General features: G+C 38.1%; 1 protein-coding gene across 3 annotated transcripts in view; it reads right to left on the bottom strand.

The window, feature by feature from the left end:
* LOC107715026 (MICOS complex subunit mic25a-like) overlaps positions 1 to 18,232 on the bottom strand; it is an 82,649-nt gene that overhangs the window by 35,919 nt on the left and 28,498 nt on the right. For all 3 annotated transcript variants that reach the window (XM_016521061.1, XM_016521063.1, XM_016521062.1), the window contains one exon: positions 6,482 to 6,552. In XM_016521061.1, coding sequence (XP_016376547.1) covers positions 6,482 to 6,552 — 71 coding nt within the window. The remainder of the gene's footprint in view (positions 1 to 6,481; positions 6,553 to 18,232) is intronic.

The raw sequence follows: 18,232 nt of genomic DNA on the forward strand, positions 1-18,232 counted from the left end.
TTCGCTGTAAACCCTAGAGATGGTTGTGCATGAAAACCCCTGTAGATCAACGGTTTCTGAAATATTCAGACTAGGGATGCACCGAATTTTCGGCCGAAAATACGAGCCGAAAATATACATATAATAATATATATGGCCCGCCTTGCCCGGCAGTGTTCAGCGCGCAGGTTTCACTCTCCTCGTCACTGGGTGGTTTGACGCTCCACTCAGTATTACTCTCTATGAATGTGCGTTCCGCTCGTGTACCGCATGCTCACTGGAAAAGCAAAGTCCGCTCAAATAACGCACCAACAGGAAATTTCTATGTAGTATACTTGTTCCTGTTTGCAGTAGTGCTACTGTGCTGAAACATGCTGTAGTACAGCTGTACTGGGCAACGCTGGTAAAATGATGGTTTCAGTGACGCTATATGCTCTGCTCACATGCTGATAATAATAGCTTAGGACTATACATTATTTGGATAATTAGTCCAAAAAAAAAAAAAAGTGCATCCAGAATTTTCGGTTTCGGCCCAGAATTTTCATTGTGGTGCATCCCTAACTCAGACCAGTCCATCTGGCACCAACAACCATGACACAGTCTTTTTCACTTTTTTCACTAGCACTTAAATTACCTTTCTTCAGCATCCTGATGCTTGGTTTGAACTTGACCATGCAGATCACCTTGACCATGTCTACATGCCTAAATGCATTGAATTGCTGCCATGTGATTGGCTGATTAGATATTTTCATTACCGAGCAGTTGAACAGGTATACCTAATAAAGTGTGTGTATATTATATAATATTATATATAATAATAATAAAATCATTATATATAATGTTTTTCCTTTGATTTTGGTATGAAACTTGACCCAAACATTTCTTTGTGGGATTCATTCGCTTTGAATAACCAACAATTTCATGCAGTGAACCTCAGCATTAGCAAACATCTTGTGGTGCACCCGATCCACCCCTCCTCATCTGCACTGCCTAATCTATATTCCTGACTGACAGGTCCAGCTGAGTTTCTTAACAGCCCTGTAGGTTCGGTAGTTCGCCTTGGCTGGATCGCAGTTCCTCAGCAGGCGTTTTCAATTTGAGTTATCAGATCCACCGCACTCCTCGCTTGGGAATGGGGCAGGATGGCCGCGGGGCCGTGGCTGTCTCACAGCTCCGTGTGTTGGAGAGGCGAACGACAGAGGGATCCTGAACCGCTCGAGGCTCATGAGGCGGGTGGGGATTAAACGCCGGCCTTGTCATGCTCCAGGAGTCGGGGGTCTGGAGGCTGCCTTACCCTCAGGGATTAAAACCAGGATTAAAACATCAGCTCCACGCAGGTAGAAAAGCAAAAACGCTTGCTAAAGCTCTACGAAATATAACTGCCAACAAGTGGATTGGATGAACAGAACAAACTGTATGTAAGCTAGTGCAAAAAACTAGGAAAGAAGGGATTAGCAATTTCTAATCTTTCAAATTTTAACTCCACTGGAAATCAAAACTGATCCAATTTTTCTTTTTTTAACTCCCTTCCCTGGTCTTTTTGTGTACAATTCATCAGTGCATGTTATTTCAACTGATTGATTGATTGAGTGATAATAATTTAGCACCATGCCAGCTATTACAGCTATATTCATGGCGAGAACCAAGTGAAAAATAGAAAAAGTAATAATAAAGTAATAAAGTAATAAATAAGTAACAAGTAATAAATAAATAAACAATATAAAACAACAAATAAAGTAAAAAAAAAAAAACATTTATAAAAGTTTGTCTTCAATAAAAACTTTAAAGGGACAGTTCACCCAAAAATGAAAATTCTGTCATTAATTACTCACCCTCACGTTATTCCAAACCCGTAAGACCTTCATTCATCTTTGGAACACAAATTAAGATATTTTTGAGCTTTCTGACCCTCAAAAGACAGCAAACTGTCTATGTCATGGTCGTGGTACTCTTGTGAATGCGTGTCGAATGATTTCATTCAATTGTTGAATGATTGTATTTTGGTTTTCTTTGCGCACAAAAAGTATTCTCATAGCCACATACAATTACGGTTGAACCACAGATGTCACATGGACTATTTAAAAAATGTCCTTACTACATTTCTGGGCCTTGAACTTGGCAGTTCCGTTGCTGTCTATGCAGGGTTAGAAAGCTCTCGGATTTCATCAAAAAATATCTTAATTTGTGTTCCGAAGATGAATGAAGGTCTTACAGGTCTGGAACGACATGAGGGTGAGTAATTAATGACAGAATTTTCATTTATGGGTGGACTATCGCTTTAAAAGCTGGTCTGAAAATCTTTTCATAAAAGTAAACTAAAAAGACATCACAGTGCATCAAAATATGCTTTAGAGATAATGAACTCTGACATAAGGGTCATAAAGGAAGATCTTCACCCATTAACAAAAACTTGTGGGCGAGTCTGGAGTGGCCTATTTGACAGCAGGTGGAGATAATCTGGTTCCAGCAATTTTCAAAATGGGCCTAACATTTTCCACCAACCACAGGATTTATTTGATTTGGTTATTTTGAAAATGTTTGACTTCTGAATCTTTCATCAAAAAATCTGCAACAACTTTCCATTGGACTTTAAGTCTCCTTATGTGTCAACCTTTCAATTCCAGCCATCTGGCTCTATTCTGTCACGAAACGCCCACTTTTTTCCTCTCGTTTCACTCCAAAAAAAACATCTCATTACAAAAGTAAAAAGGGTTGCGAACACCATTTCATGTCGACTTTAAAGAGACGCTTTAGTCTGCTTTCGGCTCGGCTGTTTTAGTAAAAGAACAAGGTCATACACTACCAACAAAGACACACAAAACTCAAGTACTCATGTACAGATGTTCTTCTGTGCTCTGATTGGCAGATGAGACGTCCCCAGGGGGAAGCTCATTACCCAGGTGCCAACATCGTTTGTATAACCTCAAAGAACTCGCCTCTTTGCCATCATTTCACCTACGACTGGCACTCACCGACAGCTGGTACAAAACCTGTGAGACTCAAGAGAGACAGAAGAGGAAGCTAGCTAACACAAACACTTACACACGTAAATCACGCACACTCGATCTGACGATCTGAGCTCAATGGCGTGTTGCTGCGCTACACGATACCTCACACACTGGGACGGCCTTGTGAGATTATCGTTCCAAATCCCTCTTTAAATCTAGCACAAAGCATGCTGGGAGAGAATTAGTCACAAGCCATCTGCAGGTTTAACGGTCAAAGGTGTTATTTTTGTATTGTCAAACATACATGTATTTTTAAGAGTCGTCTGGTGAATTCAGGATTGTAATGTTTTGAATGATTGCCCTTCTTTCTAAAAAATTAGCTAATGCACAAAAGTACCCACAGTGCTTTGTTCTGTGGGGGGTTTGGATGAACAGCCAGACATAACAGAAGGGTTCCAAAAGAAAATGGCTTTCAAAAATATCCATAGAGCAAATTATTTTTATGTGAAAACCATTCAAAGCAGACCAACCGCTCGCTCTGGGGTTGATCAAAAATGGTATATATATGTGGATTTTCTATAAAGACATCCACTAATCAAACTGTTATCATGAAAACAGGATGCAATCAAACAGAAAAACTGCTGGATTCTAGTTAAATCTGCTAGCTAATGCTTCACTAGCTAACAATCTTTTTTTTATTTGCTCTCTAGAAAAATGACAAAACAATGAAGGACTATTAAACTATGACAATACTAGGGATGTACAGAAATTTCAGATAAAAAAAAAAATCAGCAAATTTTTTGGCAGAAAATTTAAACATGTAAATGGTTATATGATACATTAAAAGCCTTTTTTAAGCATGCTGTGGTTAAAAAATTGCATCTACCCTCAGTAATGCAGAGTCTGTAGCGGTTTAAAATTGCTGTGTATTCTTAAGTCAAATGTTTTTTTGAAGCATGGATGTTATGGTAGTAAAACCACTTGAAAAAATAATTTTATTAATAATATTTATCATTTAAAAAAAATATATGATAGATTATGCACTAACATTTAAAAGTGTGTCAGTTTGGGTCAGTACGATTTTTTTATGATTTTGAAAGAAGTGTCTTTCATTATTTGATCAAAAATATAGTATTGTGAAATATTATTTACATTTAAAAAACATTTTTTTATTTATTTTAATATATTTCAAAATGTGATGCATTCCTGTAGTGCCAAAGCTGAATTTTCAACAGCCATTAACTCCAGTCTTCAGTGTCACATAAATCATTCTAATATGCTGATTTTCTGCTAAAGGAAAATTTCTTATTATTATCAATGTTGAAAATAGTTGTGCTGCTTAAAATTTTTGTAGAAAATGTCTTTTTTTCCAAGACCCTTTGATGAATAGAAAGTTCAAAAGATCAGTATTTCTTTGAAATCAAATAAATTTGGAAAGGTAAAATGCTGCAAAATTGTAAAAAAAAAAAAAAATATTTACTGTTGCTATGGATCCATTTAATGCATCCTTGCTAAGAAGTATTCATTTCTTTTTAAAAATCCTATTGACAGCAAACTTTTAAACTGTAGTGTATTTTTAGATACTAGAAACAAATACGATTAAAAATGTTCAGTTTTCAGGTCAGTGTATCTTTTGGTCATTTGATTTTCTACTTAAAAAGAAATAAAAGGCAACGAGAAACGGTTTGATTTTCGTTTTGTTTAAGAAACGAAAAACAAAAATTTAGCTGGATTTTTGTTCACGGGTAAAAAATTTAATTGTGCTTTAATATTTGTTTCGAATGTATGGGCGGCGCTGAAACGCCCCTTTCGTCCCTTCTGTACTGCACCGATATGCGGCAACCGCATTTTTTTAAAACTGTCGTGTAGGCTGCCAGTGGCGCTTACAAGATAATAATAATAATTTTTTTTTTTTTTACTGTATGTGATCTACAACGACATGGAATAAAATATGATACATTTATGAAAATCTTGCATTGCAGTTCTGTGTGCGAGTGCGCAGCAAATCAATTATAATTAATTTTAATCAAACAAAAGACTAGATTAGAAGAGTATGTATTTTAAAGGGGTCATATGATGCTTTTTTAAAGATCATTATTTTGTGTATTTGGTATAACAGAATATGTTGACATGCTTTAATGTTCAAAAAACACATTATTTTTCAAATACTGTACATTATTGTAGGTCCTATATGCCCCGCCTCTCTCAAACGCTTCGTTTTCTACAAAGTCCCTCCTTCCGACAAGCGCAGTCTGCTCTGATTGGCCAGCTGACCCAGTGCATTATGATTGGCCGAACACCGCAAGCACTCGTCTATTGTTCTCCAATTGTCAGATGGTCAGAATGAGACCTATTATATGCCCAAGTCAATGCATTATTCTTTCCTTTTTGTATTAGTGTTTAAAATATTTAATTTAAAAGTAATTAATTAATTAAATAAACAAACTTACTGGGGGACCAGGGTAGGCTATGACAGTCGTCATATCATACGGCTGAAATGTGAACAGACACTGTTAATCTACAGATAGAAAAAGTGGCCAGAAAGAGGTAGAATACTGTTGTGGAGACGGAAAAAAAAAAGGGGGAAGGAGAGAGACGCGAATTAAAAAATTGTGAAAGATCCTCAGACTCAGTGAATGGCGAGCAGCTCTGGGCGGTGGTGGGGTCATGGCGAGCTACAAACAATCTGCATTAATTACAGCAGCTGGAGATTCATTCAAACCCAGAGAGAACAAAATGCCTCTGTCTCCTGCATAGGAGAAAAGAAATTGTCTTTAATGAATCTCAAATGCAATTCAACCTCACCAATTCTACTCCCTGCTTCAGAGAAGTGGGAGAAAGACAGATAGCAACCACAACATGAAGTTGATAGCAAAGAATAATAATCGATGTTTGTGGGGAGGGCTTCTCGGATGTTGCATTTACGTTAATGAGAATCTGGCCATCCATCCTGGCATGTTCTGTTCCTTTCACATGCACTTACTTTCATTCTACCATTTGCAGAGAAGGGACAGAAATGACCTATCTCCATAGAAACCAGGCCATCTTCCTTTGAAAGCAATGGAGCAAGGCTATGACGGTGCCTTACTTTTGACCCTATCATCAATTATAGACTATTTCAGGGAGTAAACTAGAAGACCGCAGAAAGGCTTACCTTGCCGCCAACATGATCATTAATTTAATGAAACATCTTCAAGGCACTAAAAAAATCTCGTCTCTATTCAAGAAAGTCAAGGTTATTAGGAGGCTGTTATCAACCGGAACAAAATAACCGCTTTTATTTTCTGGCGTGTTTGTTCAGTAACTGTTTGCATCAACTTTTTGAACTTGGAACCTGAAACTCAGTTCACTTTTCACAAAAGAAATCTCTTTTAAGTCTTCAAATTCAGGTGACCAATTTTTATAGCGAATCATTAAACAAAACAAATAAACACTTGTAAGATAATTTGCTTGTTCTTCTTTAATGCCACATCCTGCCTTGAACACAATTCAAGGCTCAATTACAATTCAAACATTTTTAAGATATAAGTGACAATTCGGTAATCTCTTCTTACTTTATATTGGCTTCGCTCCTGGTTGCAGCGGTGTGGAACTGTTCAGCGGACATTTTGAAGCGTTCCTCATTCTGAAACAAACAATAACAATAAACTTTCAAATGAATATAAATAAATAATGAATAAACAGACTGCTAGAATGCAAGTAGAGGATTATACAATGACCACAGAGCTCTAGAATAGAATAGAATAGAATAGAATAGACCATTATTTACAATTATTGGCAACCTCGTGTTGTACACGTTGGTGTATAAAAGCATCAACTTCTTTCAGAAATACATAGATTTCAAAGTGATTCCAAACTTTTGTAGTGTAAGTATTTTTAAAATGCCATAGAGAGGAAAAATGCATCATGAGAAGACAATTATGGCACTTTTGAAGTTGCTAATGTTTGATATTTGCACTTACCAAGATCTCAGTGCTCTATAATCATTAAAAAAATAATTCAGTTAAGTATGAGTCACATCAAGACACTGAATACTCTTGTATACATTTCTGATTTCCCCTCTTCCAAGACAAAAATGAAATGGAAAAGAGCCAAATAATGAATGATAAAGTTGAGCAACACTACAACACTTGATTTTATCCAAACAACCAAGAGACTTTTCATTGTCTGTATCTTGAATTATTAAATTCAGTTAATCATTTTCGACTTTCTAATTCTCATACAGTAGAAGAATGTTTGGTAGTTTAAGAATGATCAAGATGACAACTACTATTAAAAAGTTAAAGGTTTCCAATGAGGCGTTAAGCACCAGTATTATAGAGCAAATGTGGGGGACAGCTGTTTTAGATTGAGATGCAATGGGTAAACAAAACCATTTACAACACCTGCAAGAAACTAAACATGTTTTAAAGTCATTTGTTTTTTTTCTCCAAAGAAGTCATTTCGTCATTTATTTATAATTTTGCATGCTCTCTCTGATTCTTTGTCTTGAAGGAACAGCAGCATAGCAGCAAAAAGAACTAAAGCCTGACCGATATATCGTTTAGCCGATATTATCGGCCGATATGAGCCTGTCACCGATATATCGTATCGGCGAATATGCCGCCAATACGAAAAATTTTTTTACAGAACATATAACACAGATAAAATGCTTGAAATAGTGTAATTACTTCGTTTGTCCAGCAGAGCGCGCTCCATTGTTTGCTACTGGCGACCTGGATGAAACGCTTTAAAGCTCAAGTCTATGGAAAACCTTTGAAACTTTGACCGGCCATATCTCCTTAAAAGGCGCGGCGGATCCGCACCAAATTCGGGGGATCCCTTCAGCTCGAGGAACCCTCTCGAACGCGAATCGAGTGTACGTCGAAATAAACTTCAACGGAATAAAGTTGAATGGAATTAAATTGAATTAAAGTTGAATAAACTTCAACTTTACTGTTCAGTGCACTGATGTCAGACTCATTTTGAATAAAGTTTATTGTTAAATTGTTAAATGCCCTGCCTCCATCATTACATATCTTAGTCATGTCATTATAAGTGTTTGATCACCACATTTAAGTGATCATTGCAAAAAATGTGTTTATGTATATATATTCTGTTTAAAATTAGAATGTAAAGAATATCGGCCAATATATCGACATCGGCCTTTTTTTACTCCCAAATATCGGTATCAGTATCGGCCCCAAAAAACCCATATCGGTCGGGCTCTAAAAAGAACCATTTAACTCTACGTAAACAGCACTTTCACATGAGGCTTAAAGAAATTAAATTTACAGTCTTTCTTTTACAGGAACAAAAATATTGATGACTCTTCTTTCACATTAGAAATTTGTGTTCAAATCAAATGTTTCTAGAATGAGAAAGCCACTTACCTGCAACTGACTAGCAAGTAGCTTGATTTGGCTTCATGGCTGTGATATAACTTACAGGTAATAATGTTGTAAAAAATTTTTAGTTTTTTGCACAGACCAATCATTTTGCTTCATAAGACCTCAATATATTGGCAGGAGCGGGTATTCATTTTGAGTTCCTTGATGTGCTTTTTTTCTTAAAAGCATGCAGCCACTGACTTGCATTATAGGAATCATCAAGAACCACGGTTTCAGCTAAAAATCTTCTTTACTGTTCTACTCAAGAAAAAAAGTCACCTACATTTTTGGATGGCCTGAGGGTGAGTAAATTAACACCATATGTGAATTTTTTGGCGAACCATCTCTTTAATTTTAAGAATAAAAACTGTCCCACCCCGAGTTCCCATTTCAACAGGAAATACAATAACACCAGAAAGAGAACTGCATTCGTCAACCCACCGACTCACTATGAGCGGGCCTACTTTTTTGGACATCGAATAGGCATTGTTGATGTGTAAATGTGGGCGGTCATGCGGTAATGTATTCATAAAATTTCTCCATCACCAGCAACATCATCAAAGGACTGAATCTCATTCTATGTGCATCTTGAATCTGTAGAAAGTGTTAAACAGGATATGGGCGGATCCATTATCATATGCAAAATAAAGAGTGAAAACTGTTCGGAGTATGACGCAGTCTTGCAAGATTACTGACCCAAATACATTTCCTGAATCCCTTTATCCTTTCATGGAGCAATCCCTGACAGATCTTCAATTCAGGGTCATTTTCATGCCAGCGGGAAACACTTAATGCTGTAAAACAAACTAATCCTCAATAATAAGCGCTCTCCTGTCAGGGCCAGTAAGCTTAGGACCCTAATTTTGTAAATGAAAAACACAGACTTAAAGCAACCGTTGAGATTTACATGGGGCCCTTGGACACTTTCAAAGCCTTTATGATATTTTCCAAGCCTTCATTGCAAGATAATGATATCTGACCATCATCACAGCCGCTATTCAGCAGTTGACACCGAAAGGATTTATGCTAGAAATGAACAAGTGACTCTAAATGAGAGCATAGAGAGGAAAGATAAGGGTTACTGAAATGAAAAACCCCTCTTGCATCCTCGCATGCATTACAGCAGTGCGGCCCTTCCTGTAGCATCGCAGCAGGAAGGGATTTGTTCGCTATAATCACACAGCTGGCACCTGCTTTGTCATTCTCCTCTTTGCCTGGCACTGCCCGTCAGTGACACCCTCGCCTTTCAGTCACAGCCGCTGCATTTCTAATCCAATCAGCATTTTAATCTGTATCAGGCAGCTATGCTTCACTGCAGGGTGCATTTGCTGCAAGACTTCTTCCCAAGGATGAGCACTTCCTGTGACAGACAGGGATCAGCCCTGGGGAATCAATGGACCCAAAGCATTAACCAACCATTATGCTAGACTGTAACCCGTGTTACTGTACTATCAAAAATAACCTTCAATTTTAGAGCAGTGTATGTATGTATGTATATAGATATACAGTGGGTACGGAAAGTATTCAGACCCCCTTAAATTTTTCACTCTTTGTTATATTGCAGCCATTTGCTAAAATCATTTAAGTTAATTTTTTTTCCTCATTAATGTACACACAGCACCCACCCTTGACAGAAAAACACAGAATTGTTGACATTTTTGCAAATTTATTAAAAAAGAAAAACTGAAAAATGCTCAGTATTTAGTAGAAGCACCCATTTGATCTAATACAGCCATGAGTCTTTTTGGGAAAGATGCAACAAGTTTTTCACACATGGATTTGGGGATCCTCTGCCATTCCCTCTTGCAGATCCACTCCAGTTCTGTCAGGTTGGATGGTAAACGTTGGTGGAAAGCCATTTTTAGGTCTCTCCAGAGATGCTCAATTGGGTTTAAGTCAGGGCTCTGGCCGGGCCATTCAAGAACAGTCACAGAGTTGTTGAGAAGCCACTCCTTCGTTATTTTAGCTGTGTGCTTAGGGTCATTGTCTTGTTGGAAGGTAAACCTTCGACCCAGTCTGAGGTCCTGAGCACTCTGGAGAAGGTTTTCGCCCATTCATCTTTCCCTCGATTGCAACCAGTCGTCCTGTCCCTGCAGCTGAAAAACACCCCCACAGCATGATGCTGCCACCACCATGCTTCACTGTTGGGACTGTATTGGACAGGTGCCTGGTTTCTTTTTAGCGCTGCCCTGCAATTTTATCAACTAAATAGTTTAATCGCTTAAGTGCTACATTATCTTTCTCAACAAGGAGCTGGTAACATCATTGTTTCTAAAGGAATTAAAGCCACAGCTTCACTGTTAATGGAGAAACGCGGCAAAACGGTGGTAATTCAAATATACACAGCCTCTCTCTCTCTCATAAATTAACACTTGATGAACTACACTTTTCTGATAATAGAATATTGAAGCAGAGATCGCTAAACTGCAAGCTTACCAGTGTTTTCAGAAAGCAAGCGCGTTTATCCACAGTGGAGGGAGACCGCGTACATATGGTTGCCAGGTTGACAAAGATAACGCACTTAGCAGATATTTCCGTATTGCGCAAGTGGGAAGTTCTGTTTCGGGGATTACGTCTCTTTATATCAGGCAACCCAGTTGTGTTCCTCTGCGGCCAGATTAAACCTTGTTGTAGCCTATATATTATGCTCTATTCATTATTTTTTTAGAAACCTCGCACTTTTCTACTCAATTTTAAACGTTGTATTCAAATTAAGCGTCAAATCTCTGTGACGATACATTGTCGTATCGATGTATCGAACACAGCACATATACACATATGAAAATTTGATTTTTTTTAAATATATTAAAATATAAGATAGTTACTTTAAATTGCATTAATATGTCTAAAAATAACTGTTTTACTGTATTTTTTATCAAATAAATGCAGCCTTGGTGAGTAAAAGAGACTTGTTTTACAATCTCTTACAAATCTTACAAACCCCAAAAGTTTAAATGGTACAATTACAAAAAATTTTTACTAAGCACCTAGTATAAACTTTGTCCTAATTTAAGTAAGGTCTTAATGAACAACAATGCAACCCTGCTTTTATGAATGTATGCAATTGATTGGTAAGGGTTGTGGGTAACAAACAATTGAATACTTCAAACAATAAAAACACTGCCAGAATCTGTTTGAACTTAGCCACAGTCTTCTCTTAGAACAGCAAAAAACTGATTAGTCAGAAAGACAATTTTTACAACTTAAAAGCCATGTCCAGACTTCCTGTCGGCGATTAAATAACCGAATCAAGCTAGAAACATAAATATGAAAATTTGATAAGGCTGAATAAGCAGACGCAACATAATCAGACGTTTCTTCAACGCATCAGCGCTTACTTTGTGCATTACCATACCAAGATGCAACACAGCAAAAACGCATGCAAAAAAGTCCTCGTCTTGATTGTAATGCTGCTCCACCTCCCTGCTTCTCGCCATTACGAGCTATTACATTACGAGTCAACGAGCTATTACACCCCTGCAGCCCCTGACATCAATGTACACCCAACACAGCATGAAAAATCTGAAAAAAAGGATAATTCGGCTTTAGAAAAAATAATGAAATTTTAAATACTTTGAAGTAAATTAATTTCACATTCGCCAGTGCTAGTGCCCAAGGCCAGAGAGGGCAAGATATCTGCCACTCTCCTCGCTGTCCAGGTGAAGCCTGCCACATCCGGTTAGGGAATTTCTAGAACGAGGGCTCCCGTTGACAGCACGTCAGCCCGGCTGCCAGGTTTTCAGGAGGATTATTATCTCGCACCCACGCTCAAGTGCTTCAAAGTGCTTTGCAACTAGTGACAAGGGAGAAAGAGCGAAGTGGGGGGAGGCTAAAACGGCAGGGCAATAAAAAAAATCTTGTCTAGAGAGTGCAAATCAGCTAAGAGCGGGACGCAGACATGAGTGGAGGAGCTTTAGCGGGATTAGGGAGCGCCAGCGCTAATTCAAAACGGTGGCGGAATGCTGATGTTTACAGCTTTTGCTTTCATTGCCGCTAACTCACCGTCTTTGGAAGAATTTATGGATGTTAGGCGATTATGTGTGCTACCTTCAAAAAGAAGGGGGAAAAAAATGCAACGTTTGCTGCGATAAAAGCATTCACCACTTGCGGCGTGGAGAACGTTCCTGCGGTGGCTCGTCTGCGCTGCCGAGATAGACTTCTTCAGCCGCACCTGCCATCGACGGGAAACGGGAGAAGCGGGATGGATATGCCACACCTCTCAGAGGTCTGTCATGAAGATACCCCCACTTCCGAACCCATCCCAACCCCCCTGCTGGGGTAACAGCAGTCTGAGCAGACATGCCAACTGCCTGCATTATCCTACTCCCGTGGTCTGACTGTGTCACACGGCAAGTAAAGCCTGACTGCAAACACTCTGTGCGCCTTTTATTGCCAGCTTCTGATCCCTTTGGCAAATGGCGCTTCCTTGTAATGAGGTAAATATAAATACTGGGGCATCTGACACACTGGGTTGATCCTATTTGCTATTAGACGGAAGATAGCTCGTCTGTAAGCTCAATGCATGTGAGATAGCAGTGTGTATGTGTGTATAGGTGGGAGGGAGGCTCCCAATGTAGAATGTTTATTTATGATGATCGCACAGTAATTAGCACTGGGTCGCCATTAATCCTCACAGCCTGTGTCTGCCCTGAGCCAGCGACGGAGATTGACACAATGCGGACCACCCCCTCATGCCCTGACGGAATACTTGTGGCATAAATTTAGTTAACCGCTTCCATACCGCCCGTCTGAGAGCGAATGTTAGACTGTAAATCAGGGCTGTGCGCCATTCATCCTGAATTTGAATTGATTTTGAATTGAAGCAGCAAACAAGCAGCAGGACTGTAATTCGAATTTGAATGAAAGGAAGCAGAATTAAAAATAACTGAAATGCAAAGAGTTTCCTATAACCAATTTTTAAATGAGAAAAACAACTTAAGACAATATAGACAGACATACAGACAGAACAATAGACAGACAGACAGATAGAAAGAACAGCAGACAGATAGACAAAATGACTAACAGACAGACCAACTGATAGACATGAATGAATGAACGAACGAACGAACGGCAGAAAGACAGACAGAACAATCATCGAATGCTAGACAGACAGACAGACAAAGAGAATGATACAGACAAAATGATAGACAGAACCACACAGACCAATAGACAGACAGACAGAACAATAGACATAACAGTAGACAGACAAAATGATAGATAGAACGATAGTCAGAAAAACAGACAGAATGATAGAATGATAGACAGACAAAACCATACACAGAGAGAACAAAAGACAGACAGAATGACAGACAGAAAGATAGACAGACAGACAGACAGAACGATAGCTAGAATGAGTCAGAACAATAGATTGAACGGCAGACAGACTAAACCATAAACGGAGAGAACACAATACAGTACAATAGATAACATGATAGACACACAGAACGATAGACAGATCAGACAGAGAGAATGACAGATAAAACTACAGACAGATAGAATGATGGACAGGCATAATAGTAGAAAGACTATGGAATGACAGCACAATAGATAGAATGATAGAACGATAGACAGACACAGTAATAGATAAAACAACGGATAGAAGGATGGACGGACAATCCCCCTTATTTTGCAGTGTGGAAGAAAGCTCTTTTCTGTGAAAAATTCATTAGCCACTATAGGAAAATAACAAACAGCAGTAAACCATTTGGTGCTACAAACCAGTCTGTTCATAATTACAGCAATACATTAAAATAATATAATAAGAAATACCAATTTTCAATATAAAACAGCACAACAATCAGTTTTGTACAGCTAAAAATTTATGGAGGTGGACTAGACTGGAAGTCTCGACTAGAGCCCAACCGATATGGGTTTTTCGGGGCCGATATATCCGGGACCGATATTCTTTGTGTATATTATAGTACAGTACCAGTCAAAAGTTTGGACACTTTCCCATTCGAGGGTCCAAACATTTGACTGGTACTATATATAGAATACAGTATATACATAAACAGAATATATATACATAAACATTTTTTGCAATGATCACTCAAATTTTTTGCAATGATCACACAAATGTGGTGATCAAACACTTATAATGATGTGACAAAGATACGTAATGGAGGCAGGGCATTTAACAATTTAACAATAAACTTTATTATCCAAAATGAGTCTGACATCAGTGCACTGAACAGTAAAGTTGAAGTTTATTCAACTTTAATTCAATTCAATTCCATTCAACTTTATTCCTTTGAAGTTTATTTTACTTCGGAACTTTCATTCACGGATTTGCACTACTTTCTTCACACACAGACGAAACTTACTAGAGAAGTGTAAAGTGTGACATAATATACCTCTGTAAATAAATACAATATAAATTCACGTCTCGCGCCCTTTAATGCCCTTTGATTGTAACGTGTACGTTCCCTTGGAACTGGAATCATGGCGCAATTTCATGTGAAGTCCACTTCGCAGGGCACTTACGGTCGAATAAGACAACGCTTGAATGCTGCTGCCTGAACAAGAGACCTCCTCATTGAAGTGAAAGTGTTGGCTGGTGTCACTATTTCACGAACGTGCCGGCGGATCTCCACCAAATTCGGTGGATCCCTTCAGCTCGAGGAGCCCTCTCGAACGCCACCCTTCGCGCGTCGGTAGCCCCCCGGGATCGCTTGATTTGTCGGCGCCGGACCACGAATTTAACCACCCGTAACTCCCAAACCCCGGGGGCTATCGACGCGGGGGTGGTTTCATTCGAAAGCGGGCCTCTAGACGTACACTCGATTCGCGTTCGAGAGGGTTCCTTGAGCTGAAGGGATCCCCCGAATTTGGTGCGGATTCGCCGCGCCGTTACGGAGATATGGCCGTTCAAAGTTTCAATGGTTTTCCATAGACTTAAGCTTTAAAGCGTTTCATCCAGGTCGCCAGTAGCAAACAATGGAGCACGCTCTGCTGGACAAACTAAGTAATTACACCATTTCAAGCATTTTATCTGCGTTATATGTTCTGTAAAAAAAAAATCATATCGGCGGCATATTCGCCGATACCGATATATCGGCGACAGGCTCATATCGGCCGATAATATCAGCAAAACAATATATCGGTCGGGCTCTAGTCTCGACACATTCAAGTTAAAATGGCCATGCATGCTTCCATGGGAAAAATAAGGTGGATAGAGAGAACTATCTATTGTACAATAGATAGAATGACAGAACAAATGAAAGAATGGAGAGAAAAACAGAACGACAGATAATGGATAAAATGACAGATGGATAGAACGATACTTCCCATCACTTCCCAGAATGCATTAACTGATCATGTGCTCTAACTGCTACACAGCTCCGTATTCATTCAAAATGAACAGTTTTCACGTCACACCTTCCCATACAAGGACTCGGTTAACGTCCAGTGAAATATTAGTAACATAGATTTAATGTAAACGAACAAATGGAAAACGCTGCTTAGAAGTGTATTATAAATCTGTCTTCGGCTCAAAATAAAACGTGAATTAAGTCTAAAAGACAGTGGGGTGTAAATCTGCTGCGTGCGAACAACGTTAACTGTACACCGTGGAACAAATCCCCTCTTTTGAGAGACACAAGCGTTAAATTATCAGCCCGGCAAAGCCACCATGGATTGTTAATATTTCCCTTTGCAATCCTTTGTTTTCGCATCATAATGAAGCATGTACCAAAAACATTCATCTCCATCTCCTTCTCCCGAATCACTGGGCCCAAAGTGAATAAACAAAAAGGCAATTCTTCAAGCCAGTGAGTGAGCAACCCTCTTAGTACAGCTTATATGAACAAAGCAAGAGGAGCTGAACAAAGTGAGAGAGTCAAATAGAGAGGAATTATCTCTCTAAAGCTGTCAAGGTGGCTGGGTTATTCTCTTGTTCTGAATACAGCGTTTGATAGAGAGAATACAAATATTGCATCTAATGCGACTTTCTTTAGTCACAGTATATAAAAACGACACCTCACATTAATATTAATGGAGGACCGGCCTTGCGATATGTTTTGTTCCAAACACTGTATTCAACCAAATTTGTCTGATGTTACTACATAACTAGATTATAATGTTTCTTTTACTGAGGTGCTTCAAATATTACTGTGCATTCTGGGAAATAAGGTGGCTCAACCACAGTAGTCAACCAAATTAATTTGGTGTTACTACGCAACTAGGATGAAATGTTTCCTTGACAGTCATTCTTTAAATATTGCTGTGCATTCTGGGAAATATGGTGACTCAACGCAATATTGTTACGTTATAATGTTTCCTCATGAGAGATTCGTCCCAGAATGCACAGCAGTATTTAAAGAATCTCCTAAAAAAAACACTGTGAACTATTTATTTAGTAATGTCAAATCAATTTGGTTGACTTTCCCTAAATACACAGCAAATTTCAATATTAAGGTGACTCAACCACTGTAGTCAATTAAATATGCTTAATATTATTATACAACTAGACCACAATGTTTCTTCATCAGAGATTCTTCAAGTAATGCTTTGCACTCCGGAAAATAATATGACTTAACTACTGTCTACAACCAAATTCATTTAATATTCTTAAGCAACTAGGTTACACTGTTTTTTGAAAGTAGTTCTCCAAGTATTGCTGTGAATTCTGGAAAATAAGGTGACTCAACAGGGCTTTAAAGTGTGAGCATTTCACTCACATTTGCGAGTAAAAATAGAAGTGTGTGAATTGTAAAATGTATTTAGGAGCATGTGTGTGAAAAAAACAAGTCCCTGCAGATCCTTAAAAAGTCCCAATTATCTAAAACTGCATAACAAATAGCTGAATTATCATTTTAAGATGACTTAAATGTGGGGATGGAAAATATAAGTGCTGCACATTTCAAAAATGCTTCAAAATGTGGCGCTGTTGCACGTTCTACAGGTTTGGGGTTTTAGAGCAGTTCGCAATCGATCAATAGTGCGCATTTGCATAAGCAACTGCTTATGGCCAACTGTTAATTATGACAATTATGACAATAACAACTTTATGGTGTTTATATTGTAATAAGTTGTAGATGGTTGTAAGAGTGTTTAACTCCTTATAGTAAATAGCAAAGCATAGTAGACATTTATAGTAGCAGACATTTCAAATACTAGACATTTCTACTATACAACAGTAGAAATTTCTAAATAAGAGTCTCAGTGTATATAGGGCTTGTTCATAATTAAAGGACCCGCATTATGAATACATTTTCTTTTTTAAGTTTTTAGATTTATTTTTTATTTTTATATTGTTTTGTTTTGTATTTATTTTTTCCTGGTTAATATTGGTATTTTGTTCACACAATAAAAAATTATCTGGCATTTAATTCAATGTAGGGCTGTGCAATTAATCAAAAAACAATTTCGATTTCGATTTTGGCCTCCAACGATTATGAAAATACAATAATCGAGATAAAACGATTATTACACCCCCATTCCACCCCCTTTTCCAGCACTGCGCTGTGTTCCTCCATAAAAGCCCAATTTCACATGCAAATCATTAAAATCATATAACGTGACTTTTTCAAAATGGGACGTGCTTGATCTATTTTAAGTAGATTTATTCTTCATGTTTTAAAAGCGTGAAAGAGAACTTGCGCTGCACCTCAGGAAGATATATGCGCTCAGAGACGGAACAGAACACGGACATGTAAAGTCATCTTTTAGCTCAAGGTGCGCGCCTAAATGGTCAAATACACGCAAAAATGCATTTGTAGCTTTAATAAGAAACAAAAAAGTTTAATTCTTATATTTTATTTTACATTTGATTATTAATTTCTGTAGTAGGTTGTAAACTGCTTGAGACTTGCATAAAAAAAAACATTAAAGCACAGTTTGTTTCATTTGTATCTTTTTATTCTATTGTATTTGTCCTTTGCTTTTTTATTACTGACAGTTGAATTATTTTCAATAATTTTTAGGACTTTTTGTTTG

Source organism: Sinocyclocheilus rhinocerous, unplaced genomic scaffold (genome assembly GCF_001515625.1).
Source record: "Sinocyclocheilus rhinocerous isolate Xijiao unplaced genomic scaffold, SAMN03320098_v1.1 scaffold28, whole genome shotgun sequence".
Taxonomy (NCBI): domain Eukaryota; kingdom Metazoa; phylum Chordata; class Actinopteri; order Cypriniformes; family Cyprinidae; genus Sinocyclocheilus; species Sinocyclocheilus rhinocerous.